Raw genomic sequence first — 19,986 nt, 5'->3', positions numbered from 1 at the left:
AAAAAAATAATTAAAATGGAGGCCAGCAGCGCCATCTTTGATTGAAGGCGGCGGCGGCGCTGACTGACGGCAGCGCCATCTAGCGAAAAGCTTGCAGACCGTACCGTGGCGCCATCTAACGTGAGAATTTAAACCGAATTTGTGACGACATCGGCGCTTATATCCTACTATACTGTTATATTTTCTCGATTTCCGAAGAAAGTAAATAGGTTTCGGGTGACATTCCCACCTTTCTAGTCCAACAATTAGCGTTCTGCTCGGCCGTCCAGCTACCGGCACACACACTCTCCAAGAACACGTTTCTCTTTACGGAAAATTAAACGTTTTATAGTCACCGTGCGCGATATTTCGCCTTATTAAGCACGATTCTCGTCCTTAACAGCTCTATTATTATCAATTTTTTCTTCGGTTGTTCTAGCACGTAACAATTGTGCGCGCATTTTTATTGCACGTACGGCAATAACACAAACGTTGTTGTTTAAATAAAAGCCATAACTTTATCACGGCCATAAACCCCACCGGAAAATTACTTCGACCAGTTTTCGATAAAACAGAGAGTTCGATGAGTGGCGAGGGAACGATACTAATTGAGGCGCACCTCAAGGGTCCGTTCTAAGGCCGTCATTATTGCCGATACGATCGCGTGGTGGATAATTTCTGTGTCGCCACTGATACAGAACTGGTTTGATAACGCGAAAAAAATAACATACGAGATAGGAAATCGCATTATTGGGATTATTTTATTAGAGCGAGGAGGTGATTGGACGTTTGTTCGGTGGTAATAAACTTGCTACCATTATGCTTATGACAGAAATTCACCAGCTTCCTGGACACGAAACACCATTATTTCCCGCTTAGTTATTGGGAAAGTTTGCGAATGTGATGGTTAGGTTAACCAGATAGCAAAATATCAGTTGGGACTTGGCGTAAATAATTAGTTAACTCGGCTATTGCCTCGAGATATGTGCATTATGGAGAGACAAAGTAGCGCAATTCCTTCTCAGTTTATTATTAACAAAATGGAAATTACGTGAGCAAAACACGAATATTAAATATTTCTGGTCGGGCTAAATAAAGAATTGCTTTTCTAATTTATTTCACGTTGAACAGATAATTTATCCCGAAGTAATAAAAAAGACAATACGAGTGTATTAAATTGGACGGTTTTAATTTAAAAATGAAACGGAAAACTTGTTTTTTTACGTCGTATTTGAAATTAACTTTGATTCAAAACATCCCTCCGGTATTAATAATTGAAGAAAAATTCTTCTGTTCCGTAATTTCCTCTCGGAAAAATCATGATTCACTTCCACGTATAAATAAGTAAGCGGTCGGTATCGAGTTTGTTTACCTGATGGATAAAGCCAGCGTAGGGACACTTGATAGCACCGGAAGTAAGCTCCAGGTTCCGGTGAGAGTGGTTGGTAATGCCCATAATTACCCCTTTAATATGGGAGGATCTGTGCGGAAGTCGCTCACAAAACGAACTAAATAAACTATTAGGAGACAGATCTTCGATGGGGCTTTTCGGGGGCGATATTTCGGTTTATGTTTTTCGTTTAATTAAAGACAGAGCGATGAGTGGACGAAAAAATATTAAAGAGCTTGTAATTTCGTGCAGGAGGTTGTAAAGCGTAATTAATAATTTTTTCATTAAGGCTGGGTTTAATTTGTTGGTTACGGTCATATACCTCGGCAATCGCCACTTATCCCTAACTATTTTATTTATTAGACAATAAATAAGAAGTTGTTCGGCGTAGTTGCTACCATTACCACTGAATTATCGATTCGCATAAAGTAAATAACTGTAGTTCCAAGTTAGTTTATGAATTCGTAACGGAATGGCAATTTATTGTAATTTAATAATAAATAAATCGGGCGAAGAAGAGTCGTAAAAATGGGTCACCTCTTCGGTTTGTTTTTCTCTCGGGTGAAGACAAATTGCAACATTTTTTTCGTTGCTTTAATAATGAGGTAATTGGTTCTTCAATAAATTTTCAGCTTGTATACATAAATACCTTAATGACGGCTCATAAATCAAGCGAATAAATATGCAACAAGTCCGGTAAGTATAAAATCGGCTTTTATCTGTCAAACAAATTCCGAATCGGGTAGAAAGATTTTAAAAATCGGGTGTGTGCCTAAATTAATGAACTTCTCTCTCGGTCGACAATACATCACTCCGGGAGTGTTTCTCGTGGCAACATTTTCGATTGTGAGTCAGTCAGAAGTCATTCTTTTCGTTTCATGGTGGGTGGTGTATTTTTTCACCCGACAAAAAACTTTCGCTCCGGAATAAAGAATAGTCCTCCGGTATATAAAGAGGTAATTAGCAGTCGAGGTTCCTGTCAAGTAGCTTTACTCTTTCAGTGCGTTTTTTTGAAAGAAGAAACAAAAGATAAAGATCGAGTCAAAAAACCGTGGCTCTTTCACATGGGGGGATTTTTAAGTCAAGAAAGCACTGATTAGTTTCTTGCATGTTGCCGGAGATAATACTTTGTGCGCTCAAGGTACATTTTAATTCACTTAACCGACTAAATGAGTCCACCTCGGATACTGTACCCGGTTGATGACACCTCTGAATAAACTCTCTGATTGGACGCTGTCATCACATGACACACCGACACGCCCACCAAAACCATAATTAATTACATTCACTTGAAACAATATTTGGTTTTGGATGCTGCGTGGGTGATTACTTTAACGGACAAAATAAAAAACAGATTGATTTATCAACGAAATAAAAAAACTACACAGAGAAAACCAAGATATAATTACTGTATTTATGTAAATCCTCCGGTAGAAATCTTTGATATATCGCCCGGCTACAACCACACCTAACACGAGAAATAAGTAATTTCAATTGCATTTCACTTGCCACACATGCCTCATTGCGATTTTTTTGCAACTATTCGAATAATGTTAAGGGCCGGTTGCGTCACCGTGGAGAGACTCTTAATCAAGAATTTACCACAAACTTAACAATTATGCCCATATCCGTACGTTTCAATTAAAACTAAGACCAGCTTTATTTATGGCAAGATCTGGATTCACGCTTGTAATTTCCACAGTTCAGTGGCTCCAGCGCATGAAAAAATTGATGCGCGGTCGAGCAAAAAATTATGTATATGCTACATTTTCCCAGTGCAGCTAGAAACTAATCCACACCTTTTGTACTAAACCCAAGCAAACGGGGATGAACTAATTCGAAGAATTTCGTCGTTCTGTGAGTGTGGAGTGACACAGTAGCGAGCTTTTTTACGGTTCAAAGATAATAAAATCAGGGTGGTCCTCCTGTGATGTGGTGGCGTCTACCACAAGTTTATCGGGTTCAAAAACGCCTTTTCAGCTATTTATTTACCCGTTGTTTCGTCTATCAGTGATTCATTTGCCAATATAATTGTCTCTTTGGTCGTTAGAAATCGATCGCCGGGATAATTTCGGAGTCAATTGAGTGAGTTTTTTAGCAAACGTGAGTTGAAATTGAAAGAGATTTTTTGATTGTTGTGGAAATATTGCTGCGAGTTCGACAAATTGATGGATATGGGAAATTCCTTTTTGAAGTTAACAATGAAATGATAGGGAGAAGTATGCCAGTATTTTTAAAGTGAAATTACAAAGTCGGCAACATATTGCTCAAGTTGTGTTAGATGAAATTGCTTTCGAATGACTTTGAAAGTTGAAAAATTTTACTTTGAAATTTACGTGTCAACATTAAAATTCCTTTTAAAACGAATTAATTTCGTTCCTAGTGGAGCGGTCTTTAAGTTAGTGACTATGGGGTGATGAATGTCCAGTGCACAATGTATCGTAAAAACTTGATTACAACAAAGTAAAAAACAATAACGCCAGTGCAGTCCGTAAATTGCAATTACATAGTCCAGTGACTATGCTAATGCTCCTGTTTTTCACTGTCGGCTCGTCTTTCACAAAAAACGCGCACACTAAAATAGTACCTATCCTAATTATAGGTGGCGCAGTGGCAGTTCTTTGTCTATACGCGCTATCAGTGTGACGTAGACATTTGAGGTAGGTCAGCACCTTAAAGCTAAACAATCGCCATTTTCAATGCTTTTCTTATGGGCATTTAAAAGTTTTTCGTATTTCTTTAATGCTAGAAGTGTAGGAACATTACTTTTACAGAGAAATGATAGCTATGAAAAATGCAATGTCGTTTCTTAAAGATTTTAGCAACTGAGCTAATATTTCTGTAAGTTGAACACATAAATCCTTTTCTAACCTAACTTTTTTCAAACTTCAAAATTCAGTTTTTCTTAATTTGGACATCATATTGATGTAAATTATTATGTGGCCTTTTAAAACTGAGGGAAAAATGGTTTGCCACACTAATGACATTGGATTTCTTCTGAATGACGAATTCATGGGGTGCAACCGGCGCAACCCCAATAAACGGGTTGTTTTCTGTCCCCCTCCCCCATCACGAGGGATGAATAGCAGGTATACGAGGGTAGAGGGTTCAGGCACATACATGGTTGAAAGTAGTACGGGTTGTGAGTTCTGTGCTTCTTTCGTGAGTGTCTTTTGTTATCGTGTTTTTTCCGATCGTTCTCCATATCTTCGTGTTCTTGAATTTTTAAAATTCTGTTTTTCCAAGACATTATCTCATTTTTGTGGTACATCATTAGGTATGATTTGTGAATAATATTTTGTTGCGATACTTTGATAGTTCATGTGTAGTAGGTTTTTACATCACAACTATGGGAATGTGTTGGGCTCCAGATTGCAAACACTATAGTACTCGCGATAAATGCCATTTTTTTAGTTTTCCTAAGTCGGGAAAAGAACGAGCACTATGGAAAAAATTGTTGAGGTAATTTTTAATAGATGTTTTGATATTAATTTTTAATTGCTTGTTTCATTGTTAAATGTAGAAGAGATGTAGAACCCGGACCAGGAGCCTACGTTTGCAGCTGCCATTTTCGGGATGGAAGAAAGGAAAATGGTCCTGAATTATTTTTGCACAATATCGCAAAAAGAGCCTATTTTCAAGTGGAATCTCCAGAAAAAAAAAAGATGAAAAAACAAGGACTCCCTTCTTGTTCTAGTTCCGCTGAATCATTAAGGTAAAAAGTGAATCCTAGTTTTAAATTGATTTACAATTTGATCATTTGAATAGTGTTGATATACCGGAAGAAACAGTACCATCGACAATGAATTTAGAGGAAGTGCCATCGACGTCTACAGCCGTAGTTGCAGCACCAGCAGATATAATTCAAGATGCTCCGTTAGAATCTATGGGTGTGCAAGCACCCTTGGTGTCACATGCGGCTCTTGAAGCAGAAATGTATTTTCTCAAAAAGGAAAATGCTGAACTTAAAGCAAAAATACAATATCTGACAGTACGATTTTGCTATGAAAATGTTCAAGGAAATGACAAACTCATTGTTTTATATACCGGTCTTCCCAATAGCCAGATTTTCGAAGCATTGTTTCACTTAATCGAAAAGTTGGACATAAAATATTACCACAAATGGACAGTCCAAAAGTTAACTAGAATTGACCAACTCTTTTTAACCCTAGTAAAATTACGACTCAATTTCCCTCAACTTGATTTGGCGCAACGCTTTGGGGTTGCCCAAAGCACAGTTTCTAATATTATTTTAACATTTGTCCATGTAATATATGAAATTTTATATAAACAGTTTATGACGACAATGCCTTCGCGCGAAAAAAATAAATCTTGCTTGCCAACATGTTTTAGCAATTTTACTAATTGTAGAGCAGTTCTAGATTGTACCGAAATTTTCACTGTGGTATCACGTAAGTCTATGTCAACACAGAAATTAACATATAGTACTTACAAACATCATAATACTTTCAAAGGGCTAATTGGAGTTGCACCCAATGGTGTCATCACATTTGTAAGTGATTTATACGTGGGATCAACTTCTGATCAAAAAGTTGTTTTAAATTGTGGAATAATCGACATGTTAAAAACTGGAGATATGATTTTAGCCGATAAGGGATTTTTGATCCAAAATATTCTGCCACCAGGGGTCACTTTGAATATTCCACCTTTTTTATCAAATGTCCAATTTACACCAGAGCAAGTTAAGTGTACCGAAAATATTGCACGTGCAAGAATACACGTCGAAAGGGCAATACGCCGATTAAAATGTTATCATATTTTAAATTTTTTGCCAGAGTCTTTGTGCCACTATGGAGATATTGTTTTTAAAGCGACTGCCGCTTTAACAAACCTCCAATTTCCATTAATTAAAGAGGTAGCAGAATTGTTTCAGGATTGTGATGATTAAAATAATGTAAAATAAAAACCATCTATTTATATACAGTTTATTATTGTGAAATAAAGGAAATATATTGGTCAAGATAAAATTCTTTTAAAATATTGATATTTTCTGACCACCCCGGATCTTTTTCAATTTGAAATATCTCTGTGCACTTTGGTGTCCACACGACAAAGTAGCAGATACTTCGACCAGTGATGTGCATTTGCCCCTGTACTTGGTGGTAATAATTGTGATTGCTGTTAAGATTAATGTCCTCATTTTCATCCCTCCAATAAAAATATTTTTTATCCTTCAGGGCTTCAGACAAACTGTCAGTGTCCCTATATTTATATGGGCATTTAATTTCGAGAATCCCATCTTCTTCCACTAATCCATCAGGACTTGCTCCCAAAAAGCCTGATTCTTCCAACCTACAAAAAAAAGTAATATTACATTATTCATCTAAGTTATACGTGTTAATTATTTTCGACCTACCAAAATCCCGTCTCTTGGACTTTAAGATTCGTCGCTTCTTCAAATTCTCTGAGCGCTGTCTTCTCGTGGGTCTTACCCCACTGCACAGCAGCAACCCTGTCAAGCGAATAGCCTTCCGCCAAATTTTTAAATAAAGAGGGTGGGAATCTTCGTCTACTGCAAGCAGATAGTACCATGCCAAACCTGCTGGCCGTTAAACGATGTTTCCTTGCTACATGCCAATTTTCGTTAACATGTTGGCCCCGAGTGCACGCCTCAACCAGTTTAATGCGTGCCTCATCTATTCTGCACTTCTCCAAAAGAAACTTTTGTTTGTCTATGGCCTGCACGTATTCTAAGCTTTGTAGAATTTCTTCGATATCTGCAATAATTTTTCTGGCTTCTTCACTTGCTTCTGGTCTTAGGAGCCAAGTGAAGCCCACCACATTCGTGACGCCTATTTCGGCACGGAACTGAATAATTTCGTCCTCAGTAGAGGACCTAGACAGTGCCGTATAGTTTGATAATTTCGGCTTGTAAACATCAGCTAACTTAATGACTTCTGTTTGTGGTGTTGTTTTTGATGGGGCACTCCACTGACACTCAATGTCAGTAGCACTTACATTATAATGAGCATAATATAATGCTGCAGCCATATGATGGCAAGCCACGTTGCCCCTTGGGCAGGTACAATGTGCCGTCTTAACCCCTTCTTCTAGGTCATATGAAATCTAAAACACACTTTGTAGAAGAAATGTCTAACAGTTAAATAAATACAAACCTCCACAGTATAATTTAGCTTTTTCATGCTCGGTAGAACTTCTGCAGAAATTCTCATCGGTTGTACTGTGCCATCAAACCTAAATTTGGTGACGTGACCGCTGGTAAAAGCATTTTCTCCCCGAACTAAAAAGCGATTACCGTCCCCAAAAAATTTCGCAATAAAGTGAAACTTAACAATGTGCTTTTCTGCCACTAAAATGCATAAATATAATAGTTTCTCAAAGTATAATTAAAGCTTACTCACTTTCTCACCGACAACGTGGTTCCCTGTATTCTTTTATAAAGTTCGTATTTTCACAAAAAGTCACTTCTAAATTAAATTAAAGTCTCTAGTGGCACAAATTACACCCGCTGCAGCTATTTGACACGTTATTAACGCACAAACACAACCAAAAAACCGAAAAACGTATTACACCACATGTAAAAGACTGGTTGTTTAGCTTTGAGCAACTGACCTACCGTAATAAGAGTGGGGAGGTGACGTCACGACTGATAGCGCGTATACTTAGGACTTTGTCATTCCCCTTAATGCAGCGTTTTGTCCCTAATTGCAATAATGACGGGCGCCTCTTCCGCCTCTGTGTCTATGGCTAGTCGTAGACACTTTAATATCAATTTAAATTTTTAAACAAACTGCTGCCTCGGAGCGAACATTTTAATAGGCTCCGGTAATTTTAAATTTAAAATTATTCCAAACATGTGCTACTTATTCTAATAATTTTTAATAGAGGCAATATTTCGGTAATCGTTTAATTAGGGGCTCGTCTAGACGCATCATAAAATATTGTTTTTTGATCATACAAAATAGCATAATAACCGTGTACGGACTCCTTAATTTTCCGAACATAATTGCGTCCCGAAGAACTTATTCAAATTTCTCGCAATAAGTAAATATATTCCGGAATGATTATCGTAATTCTGAAACAACGAACTTGGTCTTCTTAGAAAATTATTATTTAAATTAATTTGTTTATGCCGGGCCAAGAATTTATGCTAAACGGTCCGTCATTACAATTATACCGAAAAACAGGAAAAATTCTTTCAAGAGCACCGGCTGGGGCTTTTTCTAACTCCTCGTGCAAAAAGCCACCATCTGGCTCATACACGTCTTTAATCTAATCCGACAAAAACGCCAACAAGGTGGCGTTAATGCTTCATTTTGAAATCAATTACGATTTGAAATTTCCCGGTCTTCGCAGCTGGATAGACAACTTTATAGTTCTCATAAATAAAACACCTGTCCATGTATAACAAAAAATCCTTTTCCTAAAATAAATTTTAATGTTACAATCCCAATAAATCTCCCGGTTCGTTCCTGAAGCAATTATAAATGATGGGAAAAGCAGTAGATCCATGCCCCGGGCCCTAATACCCAGGACCGGACTTTCAAGTGTCAGCACGCCACTGGGGGGCAATTATTAAATGCTGATCGTCGACGGCGTTATTACCATAATTGTTTTCAATTCTAGCGGTGTGTAATTTAGCCCTACATCATCTCTGCGAACATGATACTTTACAAACATTGTGATTTTAAAAAATAAAGCGAATTATGTTATGCATTGTAATTTATGAGCGTGATGTTATTATTAATGCGGCAATTTGCATAATTTACCCGACTTGCAGCGAGAGTACCCTTAAAAGGGTGAGCGCAAGAAAAACGATTTATCTCTGCTCTCGAATTTTTCACGTGATAAGCTCTCCTTGCTCTCTAATTGTTTCTCCATTTTTATGGGCTGTTAGGACGGACCTAACGCGAGCCTGTTTTGCCGACTATACAATTATGGCAGGCCGGAGGCAGATGAACAAAACGGTGCCATCCGGGCCGGCGATACCGAAAGCACTTTTACAACAGCGGACAAAACTCGAGGGAACACACTGAGCAAAATTAACCATTGCACGGAATTACGCCATCAACACAAAATCACCAAACAATAACCAAAGACAATTTCTTCAGCCTTATTACAAAATTCCAAAATATTTTTTTAACCAACTTTTGGGCAAGGTTTGGTTCGATTATTCGGCGGTGATCAGTCTTGCTAGCGCTGAAATAAAGAGTTCCAGCCCTCCTAACTATAAATCATTCCAACATGACACTGCCATAAAAATGAAAATAAAATTGCACTTGCCATAATTCTTCAGGTTTCACGTGTTTTCCCGCGTTCGTTGGTAAATCGAATCGAGTGAAAACGGCTGGAAACTTCATCGCGGGTCAGTTTCTTGAAGTTTCCCTCGGAAAAATTGATTGGCGCTAGTGTCGGGAAAGCGCGTTTTATTTAAATGAGTTTCATCTCGGGGTAAATTAGACAGGGGGTGTGATTTACGCCGGTCCCCGGAAACATTTCCATGTATACCATTTCTTTTCCGTCGTCGGAAACGAATAAAAAGTGACGGAAACCGTAAACATCTCGCGGACTCCATTAAGTTTTCCGTGGAAAATGCTCACAGGGATGGGATTATAATGAAAACTGCTAGGAATTTGTCTTGTCTCGGTGTGAATTATGCAAATGCGGGCCGCCAACGTGGAAACGCGCGTCTTAAATTGCATTTCCACACCCATAAATAAAAGCTCTCCCTCGAATAAGCAACAAAGCGACTTTCCAATCCGGGGACTCTAATGATCCGTCCGGAGCCGTAAGTGTCTCAAATTTGGGACCAATTACGTCTACCTGGGGCGGCTTTTGACAGAAAATAAGAATAAATCAATTTGTGGTTGCGGACGCGAGATCACTCTGCGTGAATCCGACTTTATGCCAAGATCGCCTTTTTGCGGATCGGTTCGTTCTCAGAACAAACATTTAAGAGTGTATTTAGGACCATTATGGTTGAGTCGGTCGCGTAATTTACCAACAGCGGTGTCATTAAAGTTATGATTGAAGTTTATGTGTAATTTTTATGTGGCTTCGGATCCCACAACTCTTGAAAAATTCATTATTTTAAAAGCAGACGGTGTAACGAAGAAAACGAGATAACTATTCTTATCCTACCATAAGGAGATTTAGATAGACGGGACATTTTAAAGAAATAATTAAGAAGATTAACATAAATAACGAGAAGGATAAACACGTCATATTAAGCGCGTCTCAAAGCCCTAATCTCCTCTTTTTATCTTTACACACTTACAAACGGATTTCTTATCAAGATTCAAAACCAATTCGGGGATTACGAATTTTGACGTGTGACGTTGGCACATTCGAAAATATTGATTTTATCACGGCGAGCTTTCGCCCTGAAAAACCGAACTCCAGCTTTAATGACAGAATTAAGATCGATGCTTTCGTATTAATAAAAAAGCTCCAGCAACGACCTGAAACTTGATGGCGAGGAAAGGAATCAAGACGGAAATGTTGGGGGAATATTCAGAATACGGAATCTTCAGGGAATTTACCGCTGCGTATTCTATATACATGCAAATGCAATTCGGGATGGGCCGCAACGAAAATAGTTCAACATCCAGTCTTCAATCGACGTCATATAAAATTAATAAAGGTGGATGATGTCGCGTCTTGTGCGTGCTCCGATTCCCAAACCAATACACATGCAGGCGAGCCACGGTTTTCTCTCCAAATAATCCGCATTTTATTTTGGCTGTTTCGATTCCAACGGCAAACGTGAAATTATTTCAGAAAATGAACCCCCTTTCAGAAATAAATTTCACTTTTTTTTTTAATGAAATATGCTTCCGTAAAACATTTTCTATCCAAAAACGTCATTGTTAAGCAAATTTTTTAAACCGAGCCCCAAAAAAAATCCGAAAAATCGCCAAACGAAAGTGATATTATATTTTTCAGCCGTTTATGCACGTTTTTGTTCTGAATTATTTTCCGAAATTTCGACAAATACTAACAAAAAATGGCAAACTTATTTTACTTTAGCAAAAGTAAGAAAATTCTTAGGACCCGACCACAACGTTTATAAATTCTCGTTCAGAAAATGAACCCCCTTTCAGAAATAAATGTCACTTTTTTTAATAAAATATGCTTTCGTAAAACATTTTCCATCCAAAAACGTCATTGTTAAGCGAATTTTTTGAACTGAGCCCCAAAAAAATCCGAAAAATCGCCAAACGGAAGTGATATTATATTTTTCAGCCGTTTATGCACGTTTTTGTTCTGAATTATTTTCCGAAATTTCGACAAATACTAACAAAAAATGGCAAACTTATTTTACTTTAGCAAAAGTAAGAAAATTCTTAGGACCCGACCACGACTGAGCCTGAACGTTTATAAATTCTCGTTTAGAAAATGAACCCCCTTTCAGAAATAAATGTCACTTTTTTTAATAAAATATGCTTTCGTAAAACATTTTCCATCCAAAAACGTCATTGTTAAGCGAATTTTTTAAACCGAGCCCTAAAAAAATCCGAAAAATCGCCAAACGGAAGTGATATTATATTTTTCAGCCGTTTATGCACGTTTTTGTTTTGAATTATTTTCCGAAATTTCGACAAATACTAAAAAAAAATGGCAAACTTATTTTACTTTAGCAAAAGTAAGAAACTTCTAAGGACCCGACCACGACTGAGCCTGAACGTTTATAAATTCTCGTTCAGAAAATGAACCCCCTTTCAGAAATAAATGTCACTTTTTTTAATGCAATATGCTTTCGTAAAACATTTTCCATCCAAAAACGTCATTAATAAGCGAATTTTTTAAACCGAGCCCCAAAAAATCCGAAAAATCATCAAACGGAAGTGATATTATATTTTTCAGCCGTTTATGCACGTTTTTGTTCTGAATTATTTTCCGAAATTTCGACAAATACTAAAAAAAATGGCAAACTTATTTTACTTTAGGAAAAGTAAGAAAATTCTTAGGACCCGACCACGACTGAGCCTGAACGTTTATAAATTCTCGTTCAGAAAATGAACCCCCTTTCAGAAATAAATGTCACTTTTTTTAATGCAATATGCTTTCGTAAAACATTTTCCATCCAAAAACGTCATTAATAAGCGAATTTTTTAAACCGAGCCCCAAAAAAATCCGAAAAATCATCAAACGGAAGTGATATTATATTTTTCAGCCGTTTATGCACGTTTTTGTTCTGAATTATTTTCCGAAATTTCGACAAATACTAACAAAAAATGGCAAACTTATTTTACTTTAGCAAAAGTAAGAAAATTCTTAGGACCCGACCACGACTGAGCTTGAACGTTTATAAATTCTCGTTCAGAAAATGAACCCCCTTTCAGAAATAAATGTCACTTTTTTTTAATAAAATATGCTTTCGTAAAACATTTTCCATCCAAAAACGTCATTGTTAAGCGAATTTTTTAAACCGAGCCCCAAAAAAATCCGAAAAATTGCCAAACGGAAGTGATATTATATTTATGCACGTTTTTGTTCTGAATTATTTTCCGAAATTTCGACAAATACTAACAAAAAATGGCAAACTTATTTTACTTTAGCAAAAGTAAGAAAATTCTTAGGACCCGACCACGACTGAGCCTGAACGTTTATAAATTCTCGTTCAAAAAATGAACCCCCTTTCAGAAATAAATGTTACTTTTTTTAATGAAATATGCTTTCGTAAAACACTTTCCATCCAAAAACGTCATTGTTAAGCGAATTTTTTAAACCGAGCCCCAAAAAAATTCGAAAAATCGCCAAACGGAAGTGATATTATATTTTTCAGCCGTTTATGCACGTTTTTGTTCTGAATTATTTTCCGAAATTTCGACAAATACTAAAAAAAATGGCAAACTTATTTTACTTTAGCAAAAGTAAGAAACTTCTAAGGACCCGACCACGACTGAGCCTGAACGTTTATAAATTCTCGTTCAGAAAATGAACCCCCTTTCAGAAATAAATGTCACTTTTTTTAATGCAATATGCTTTCGTAAAACATTTTCCATCCAAAAACGTCATTAATAAGCGAATTTTTTAAACCGAGCCCCAAAAAATCCGAAAAATCATCAAACGGAAGTGATATTATATTTTTCAGCCGTTTATGCACGTTTTTGTTCTGAATTATTTTCCGAAATTTCGACAAATACTAACAAAAAATGGCAAACTTATTTTACTTTAGCAAAAGTAAGAAAATTCTTAGGACCCGACCACGACTGAGCCTGAACGTTTATAAATTCTCGTTCAGAAAATGAACCCCCTTTTAGAAATAAATATCACTTTTTTTAATGAAATATGCTTTCGTAAAACATTTTCCATCCAAAAACGTCATTGTTAAGCGAATTTTTTAAACCGAGCCCCAAAAAATCCGAAAAATCATCAAACGGAAGTGATATTATATTTTTCAGCCGTTTATGCACGTTTTTGTTCTGAATTATTTTCCGAAATTTCGACAAATACTAACAAAAAATGGCAAACTTATTTTACTTTAGCAAAAGTAAGAAAATTCTTAGGACCCGACCACGACTGAGCCTGAACGTTTATAAATTCTCGTTCAGAAAATGAACCCCCTTTCAGAAATAAATGTCACTTTTTTTAATGAAATATGCTTTCGTAAAACATTTTCCATCCAAAAACGTCATTGTTAAGCGAATTTTTTAAACCGAGCCCCAAAAAAATCCGAAAAATCATCAAACGGAAGTGATATTATATTTTTCAGCCGTTTATGCACGTTTTTGTTCTGAATTATTTTCCGAAATTTCGACAAATACTAACAAAAAATGGCAAACTTATTTTACTTTAGCAAAAGTAAGAAAATTCTTAGGACCCGACCACGACTGAGCTTGAACGTTTATAAATTCTCGTTCAGAAAATGAACCCCCTTTCAGAAATAAATGTCACTTTTTTTTAATAAAATATGCTTTCGTAAAACATTTTCCATCCAAAAACGTCATTGTTAAGCGAATTTTTTAAACCGAGCCCCAAAAAAATCCGAAAAATTGCCAAACGGAAGTGATATTATATTTATGCACGTTTTTGTTCTGAATTATTTTCCGAAATTTCGACAAATACTAACAAAAAATGGCAAACTTATTTTACTTTAGCAAAAGTAAGAAAATTCTTAGGACCCGACCACGACTGAGCCTGAACGTTTATAAATTCTCGTTCAAAAAATGAACCCCCTTTCAGAAATAAATGTTACTTTTTTTAATGAAATATGCTTTCGTAAAACACTTTCCATCCAAAAACGTCATTGTTAAGCGAATTTTTTAAACCGAGCCCCAAAAAAATTCGAAAAATCGCCAAACGGAAGTGATATTATATTTTTCAGCCGTTTATGCACGTTTTTGTTCTGAATTATTTTCCGAAATTTCGACAAATACTAAAAAAAATGGCAAACTTATTTTACTTTAGCAAAAGTAAGAAACTTCTAAGGACCCGACCACGACTGAGCCTGAACGTTTATAAATTCTCGTTCAGAAAATGAACCCCCTTTCAGAAATAAATGTCACTTTTTTTAATGCAATATGCTTTCGTAAAACATTTTCCATCCAAAAACGTCATTAATAAGCGAATTTTTTAAACCGAGCCCCAAAAAATCCGAAAAATCATCAAACGGAAGTGATATTATATTTTTCAGCCGTTTATGCACGTTTTTGTTCTGAATTATTTTCCGAAATTTCGACAAATACTAACAAAAAATGGCAAACTTATTTTACTTTAGCAAAAGTAAGAAAATTCTTAGGACCCGACCACGACTGAGCCTGAACGTTTATAAATTCTCGTTCAAAAAATGAACCCCCTTTCAGAAATAAATGTTACTTTTTTTAATGAAATATGCTTTCGTAAAACACTTTCCATCCAAAAACGTCATTGTTAAGCGAATTTTTTAAACCGAGCCCCAAAAAAATTCGAAAAATCGCCAAACGGAAGTGATATTATATTTTTCAGCCGTTTATGCACGTTTTTGTTCTGAATTATTTTCCGAAATTTCGACAAATACTAAAAAAAATGGCAAACTTATTTTACTTTAGCAAAAGTAAGAAACTTCTAAGGACCCGACCACGACTGAGCCTGAACGTTTATAAATTCTCGTTCAGAAAATGAACCCCCTTTCAGAAATAAATGTCACTTTTTTTAATGCAATATGCTTTCGTAAAACATTTTCCATCCAAAAACGTCATTAATAAGCGAATTTTTTAAACCGAGCCCCAAAAAAATCCGAAAAATCGCCAAACGGAAGTGATATTATATTTTTCAGCCGTTTATGCACGTTTTTGTTCTGAATTATTTTCCGAAATTTCGACAAATACTAAAAAAAATGGCAAACTTATTTTACTTTAGCAAAAGTAAGAAACTTCTAAGGACCCGACCACGACTGAGCCTGAACGTTTATAAATTCTCGTTCAGAAAATGAACCCCCTTTCAGAAATAAATGTCACTTTTTTTAATGCAATATGCTTTCGTAAAACATTTTCCATCCAAAAACGTCATTAATAAGCGAATTTTTTAAACCGAGCCCCAAAAAAATCCGAAAAATCGCCAAACGGAAGTGATATTATATTTTTCAGCCGTTTATGCACGTTTTTGTTCTGAATTATTTTCCGAAATTTCGACAAATACTAACAAAAAAATGCCAAACTTATTTTACTTTAGGAAAAGTAAGAAAATTCTTAGGACCCGACCACGACTGAGCCTGAACGTTTATAAATTCTCGTTCAGAAAATGAACCCCCTTTTAGAAATAAATATCACTTTTTTTAATGAAATATGCTTTCGTAAAACATTTTCCATCCAAAAACGTCATTGTTAAGCGAATTTTTTAAACCGAGCCCCAAAAAATCCGAAAAATCATCAAACGGAAGTGATATTATATTTTTCAGCCGTTTATGCACGTTTTTGTTCTGAATTATTTTCCGAAATTTCGACAAATACTAACAAAAAATGGCAAACTTATTTTACTTTAGCAAAAGTAAGAAAATTCTTAGGACCCGACCACGACTGAGCCTGAACGTTTATAAATTCTCGTTCAGAAAATGAACCCCCTTTCAGAAATAAATGTCACTTTTTTTAATGAAATATGCTTTCGTAAAACATTTTCCATCCAAAAACGTCATTGTTAAGCGAATTTTTTAAACCGAGCCCCAAAAAAATCCGAAAAATCATCAAACGGAAGTGATATTATATTTTTCAGCCGTTTATGCACGTTTTTGTTCTGAATTATTTTCCGAAATTTCGACAAATACTAACAAAAAATGGCAAACTTATTTTACTTTAGCAAAAGTAAGAAAATTCTTAGGACCCGACCACGACTGAGCTTGAACGTTTATAAATTCTCGTTCAGAAAATGAACCCCCTTTCAGAAATAAATGTCACTTTTTTTTAATAAAATATGCTTTCGTAAAACATTTTCCATCCAAAAACGTCATTGTTAAGCGAATTTTTTAAACCGAGCCCCAAAAAAATCCGAAAAATTGCCAAACGGAAGTGATATTATATTTATGCACGTTTTTGTTCTGAATTATTTTCCGAAATTTCGACAAATACTAACAAAAAATGGCAAACTTATTTTACTTTAGCAAAAGTAAGAAAATTCTTAGGACCCGACCACGACTGAGCCTGAACGTTTATAAATTCTCGTTCAAAAAATGAACCCCCTTTCAGAAATAAATGTTACTTTTTTTAATGAAATATGCTTTCGTAAAACACTTTCCATCCAAAAACGTCATTGTTAAGCGAATTTTTTAAACCGAGCCCCAAAAAAATTCGAAAAATCGCCAAACGGAAGTGATATTATATTTTTCAGCCGTTTATGCACGTTTTTGTTCTGAATTATTTTCCGAAATTTCGACAAATACTAAAAAAAATGGCAAACTTATTTTACTTTAGCAAAAGTAAGAAACTTCTAAGGACCCGACCACGACTGAGCCTGAACGTTTATAAATTCTCGTTCAGAAAATGAACCCCCTTTCAGAAATAAATGTCACTTTTTTTAATGAAATATGCTTTCGTAAAACACTTTCCATCCAAAAACGTCATTGTTAAGCAAATTTTTTAAACCGAGCCCCAAAAAAATCCGAAAAATCGCCAAACGGAAGTGATATTATATTTTTCAGCCGTTTATGCACGTTTTTGTTCTGAATTATTTTCCGAAATTTCGGCAAATACTAACAAAAAAATGACAAACTTATTTTACTTTAGGAAAAGTAAGAAAATTTATAGGAACCGAGCACGACTGAGCCTGAACGTTTATAAATTCTGGGAGTTTGCTTTTTGAATTTTTATTTCTCTGGCATAATGAGAAAATAATCTGTAAAATAAAACTGCGAAAAGTTTAATTTTCGAAAAAAGCTTCATGTTATTGGGGCCATGTCGGTGGCACCACCCCCCGCCCGGTGTGCCAATATCGTGCGCTGGATGTCTAATTATCAAAAGAATTCCATAAATGTCGTTCGCTACAACTTAATTAGTGAAGGTTTTCGTGTCATAAAGTAAAAAATGTAGCCGATTATTTGGCATGCATTACGCCGTATGATCCAAAACGGAGTAGTTCCCATGCTAATGAAGCAACATTTAATTGTTTCTTAATAATTCCGGACGTTATTTATTATAGAACCGGTCTTATTCTCATCTCGATTAAGCTTCATAATGAGTACGTCGCAAATTCTTCACAACTTTGAAAAATAAACCGAGTAAAACTCGTCCTTAATTAAAATGGATTAAACGTTGTGCCATGAGTGTCACAATTTTTTCTCTTTGATGAACTCGGACGTCAATTAGACCGATTTTTTGCATTTCTACGTTCATCAAAATCTCGAATCAAAGTCGCGTCCGGTTTAATACCGCATTGTATAAATCACAATCAAGCAAATACGATTTTCATCCTACCTAGACACAGGACTTTCAAATTGCTATTGTAATCGTTAAATCGAGCCATCACAGATTGACAGCCCTTCATAAATTATATCAATTACGTCCGAATTTCTCCCAAATAAAGTCCGGTGATTGATGGAGTTTCTTCCGCGTGAAATACAGCCGCCACCTGTGCGATATTGCTCACAATGACCGGATACGGCCTTACCTGACCACCCATTCAACGCAAAACTCCAGTTTTGCGGTAAATTATCCTCTAATGTGCAGTACAGGGTCACCTGGGACCCCATTCATCCGCAAACAAATAGTTCACACAATGAATTTGTCTTTGTATCGAGGTGTCGATCCACAAACGCATCGGAATTTCAGCGTTTTCACAAAACTTATTGCTAGAAAATTGCTCCCAAGGTGTGGAAGCTACGTGACGTGCAACGGAATTGCGCTCAGCTGGACCGGAAACCACCCTTTATTTTATTCGAAGAAGTGGAGGCCCACGAACACGCTTTATCAAAATTAATGACGACCGGTCGAGACTATTTTTCTAAAAACCTTGTCCAAACGAGGTGATAATAAATAGGGAATGCCATAAAGATTACAAAGACAGTTGCGTCCTATCGGAAGTGACACAAGCATGCACTACACAGGGTGACATTTTTTTACAAAATACCAGTAACTAAACACTCAAGAAAGACCAACGTTTAAGTTTAGAAATTATAAAGACAGGTTTAAGAGTTTTGTAAATTCTGAAGAAAAAATCCGTTTTGGGGTTTTAGAGCCAAGTTTTTGAAAGGCATCAACTTGAAACATCCTGTAGATACACCAAAGTGTTTCAAATATAAACACGTCACCTGAGTGGTTTGATAGTTAGTAATAATTGTGTTATCAGCTGGTGTCTTTAGAAAAGCTTAATGACCAAGCTTGATGGTTTTTAACCCAGAAACTATGCGTTTTAAAACACAGAACAATGACTGAAAGTTGCAGATGTTAAAAAGGCGGATAAATGTCAGCTCACTTTCACCCCAAAATTACAGTTTCAAATATCATGACAACGTTAATAAAAAAGTTATTCCAAGTTATAAAATTCATGAGATTTGTTTTTTTCACGACGGTCAGAAACATTTACTTTATGATTAACTTTCATGTTATTAACTCGGAAGCCAGTCAAGTTTTCGTCATTAAGCCCAGTACGATATCGTCGAGTTCTTAATTTCTGCTGTTAAATTGAAAGTTTGTGTGTGGATGAGGTTTTATTTGGTTAGGCTTTCTTATTTTTGGGCCGCTGTTTGCTCTTCGATTTAAGAAACGAGAAACCGAGTTAGGATCAGATTTACCTTTTATATCAGCAGCAGCTGTTAAACGTTTACACTGTTGTAAAAACCTTCAGATATAATTAATGCAAAAAGCCTTAAAAATTATACGATCTGAACAGCGCTCCTTTATAAACTTTTTGATAACTATTGGGCTTTTCGGGTGCGCTGACCCGACACTTATTTGGAAAGAAAATCGTGTTTTCTGCAAGGGAAAACCCCTCATTTTTAATAAGACACAAAGTTCTTTAGAAGTTTCGTGGGGGAAGGAGTTGATAATATTGCAAGCTAGCTATCTCGGCATGAGGGAGTGAAGTTATACATCCTGTACCTGTATTGTGGGATAGAAAGTTCAATAGAGAACACAGTAACGCCCCAAACTTCTCTCGATTGATTAGGGTAGTTTTTTCTTCCTTATTCCATTGTCATATTCTTGTAAATAGACAGGAAATTCCTG

General features: G+C 36.0%; 2 protein-coding genes across 7 annotated transcripts; one reads left to right on the top strand and one right to left on the bottom strand.

Annotated features, from left to right (window-relative positions):
- The first annotated feature begins 3,973 nt into the window (after nucleotides 1–3,973).
- LOC135267104 (uncharacterized) lies at nucleotides 3,974–6,357 on the top strand. 3 transcript variants are annotated; one of them, XM_064358838.1, is made up of 7 exons: nucleotides 3,975–4,210; nucleotides 4,269–4,646; nucleotides 4,699–4,831; nucleotides 4,893–5,084; nucleotides 5,138–5,781; nucleotides 5,845–5,921; nucleotides 5,977–6,357. In XM_064358838.1, the coding sequence occupies exons 2-7, from the start codon at nucleotides 4,307–4,309 to the stop codon at nucleotides 5,992–5,994; spliced, it is 1,404 nt and encodes a 467-aa protein (XP_064214908.1). In that variant the 5' UTR covers nucleotides 3,975–4,210; nucleotides 4,269–4,306; the 3' UTR covers nucleotides 5,995–6,357. The 3 variants fall into 3 exon arrangements, 2 of the variants coding, with proteins under 2 accessions (XP_064214907.1, XP_064214908.1); XM_064358837.1 differs by having other exon boundaries at nucleotides 3,974–4,210; nucleotides 5,845–6,357; XR_010335392.1 differs by having other exon boundaries at nucleotides 4,702–4,831; nucleotides 5,138–6,357.
- On the bottom strand, nucleotides 6,302–8,009 carry LOC107399090 (uncharacterized). Of its 4 annotated transcripts, none has more exons than XR_010335393.1 (5): nucleotides 7,753–8,009; nucleotides 7,507–7,700; nucleotides 7,169–7,456; nucleotides 6,747–7,107; nucleotides 6,302–6,682 (listed from the first exon to the last, which is right to left on the bottom strand). XR_010335393.1 is itself a non-coding variant. In XM_064358840.1 (5 exons), the coding sequence occupies exons 3-5, from the start codon at nucleotides 7,561–7,563 to the stop codon at nucleotides 6,319–6,321; spliced, it is 1,131 nt and encodes a 376-aa protein (XP_064214910.1). In that variant the 5' UTR covers nucleotides 7,564–7,631; nucleotides 7,684–7,700; nucleotides 7,753–8,009; the 3' UTR covers nucleotides 6,302–6,318. The 4 variants fall into 4 exon arrangements, 3 of the variants coding, with proteins under 3 accessions (XP_064214910.1, XP_064214909.1, XP_064214911.1); XM_064358840.1 differs by having other exon boundaries at nucleotides 6,747–7,456; nucleotides 7,507–7,631; nucleotides 7,684–7,700; XM_064358839.1 differs by having other exon boundaries at nucleotides 6,747–7,456.
- Nucleotides 8,010–19,986: the final 11,977 nt, after the last annotated feature.

Source organism: Tribolium castaneum, chromosome 9, assembly GCF_031307605.1.
Source record: "Tribolium castaneum strain GA2 chromosome 9, icTriCast1.1, whole genome shotgun sequence".
Taxonomy (NCBI): domain Eukaryota; kingdom Metazoa; phylum Arthropoda; class Insecta; order Coleoptera; family Tenebrionidae; genus Tribolium; species Tribolium castaneum.
This window is presented reverse-complemented; position numbering and strand designations above follow the sequence as displayed.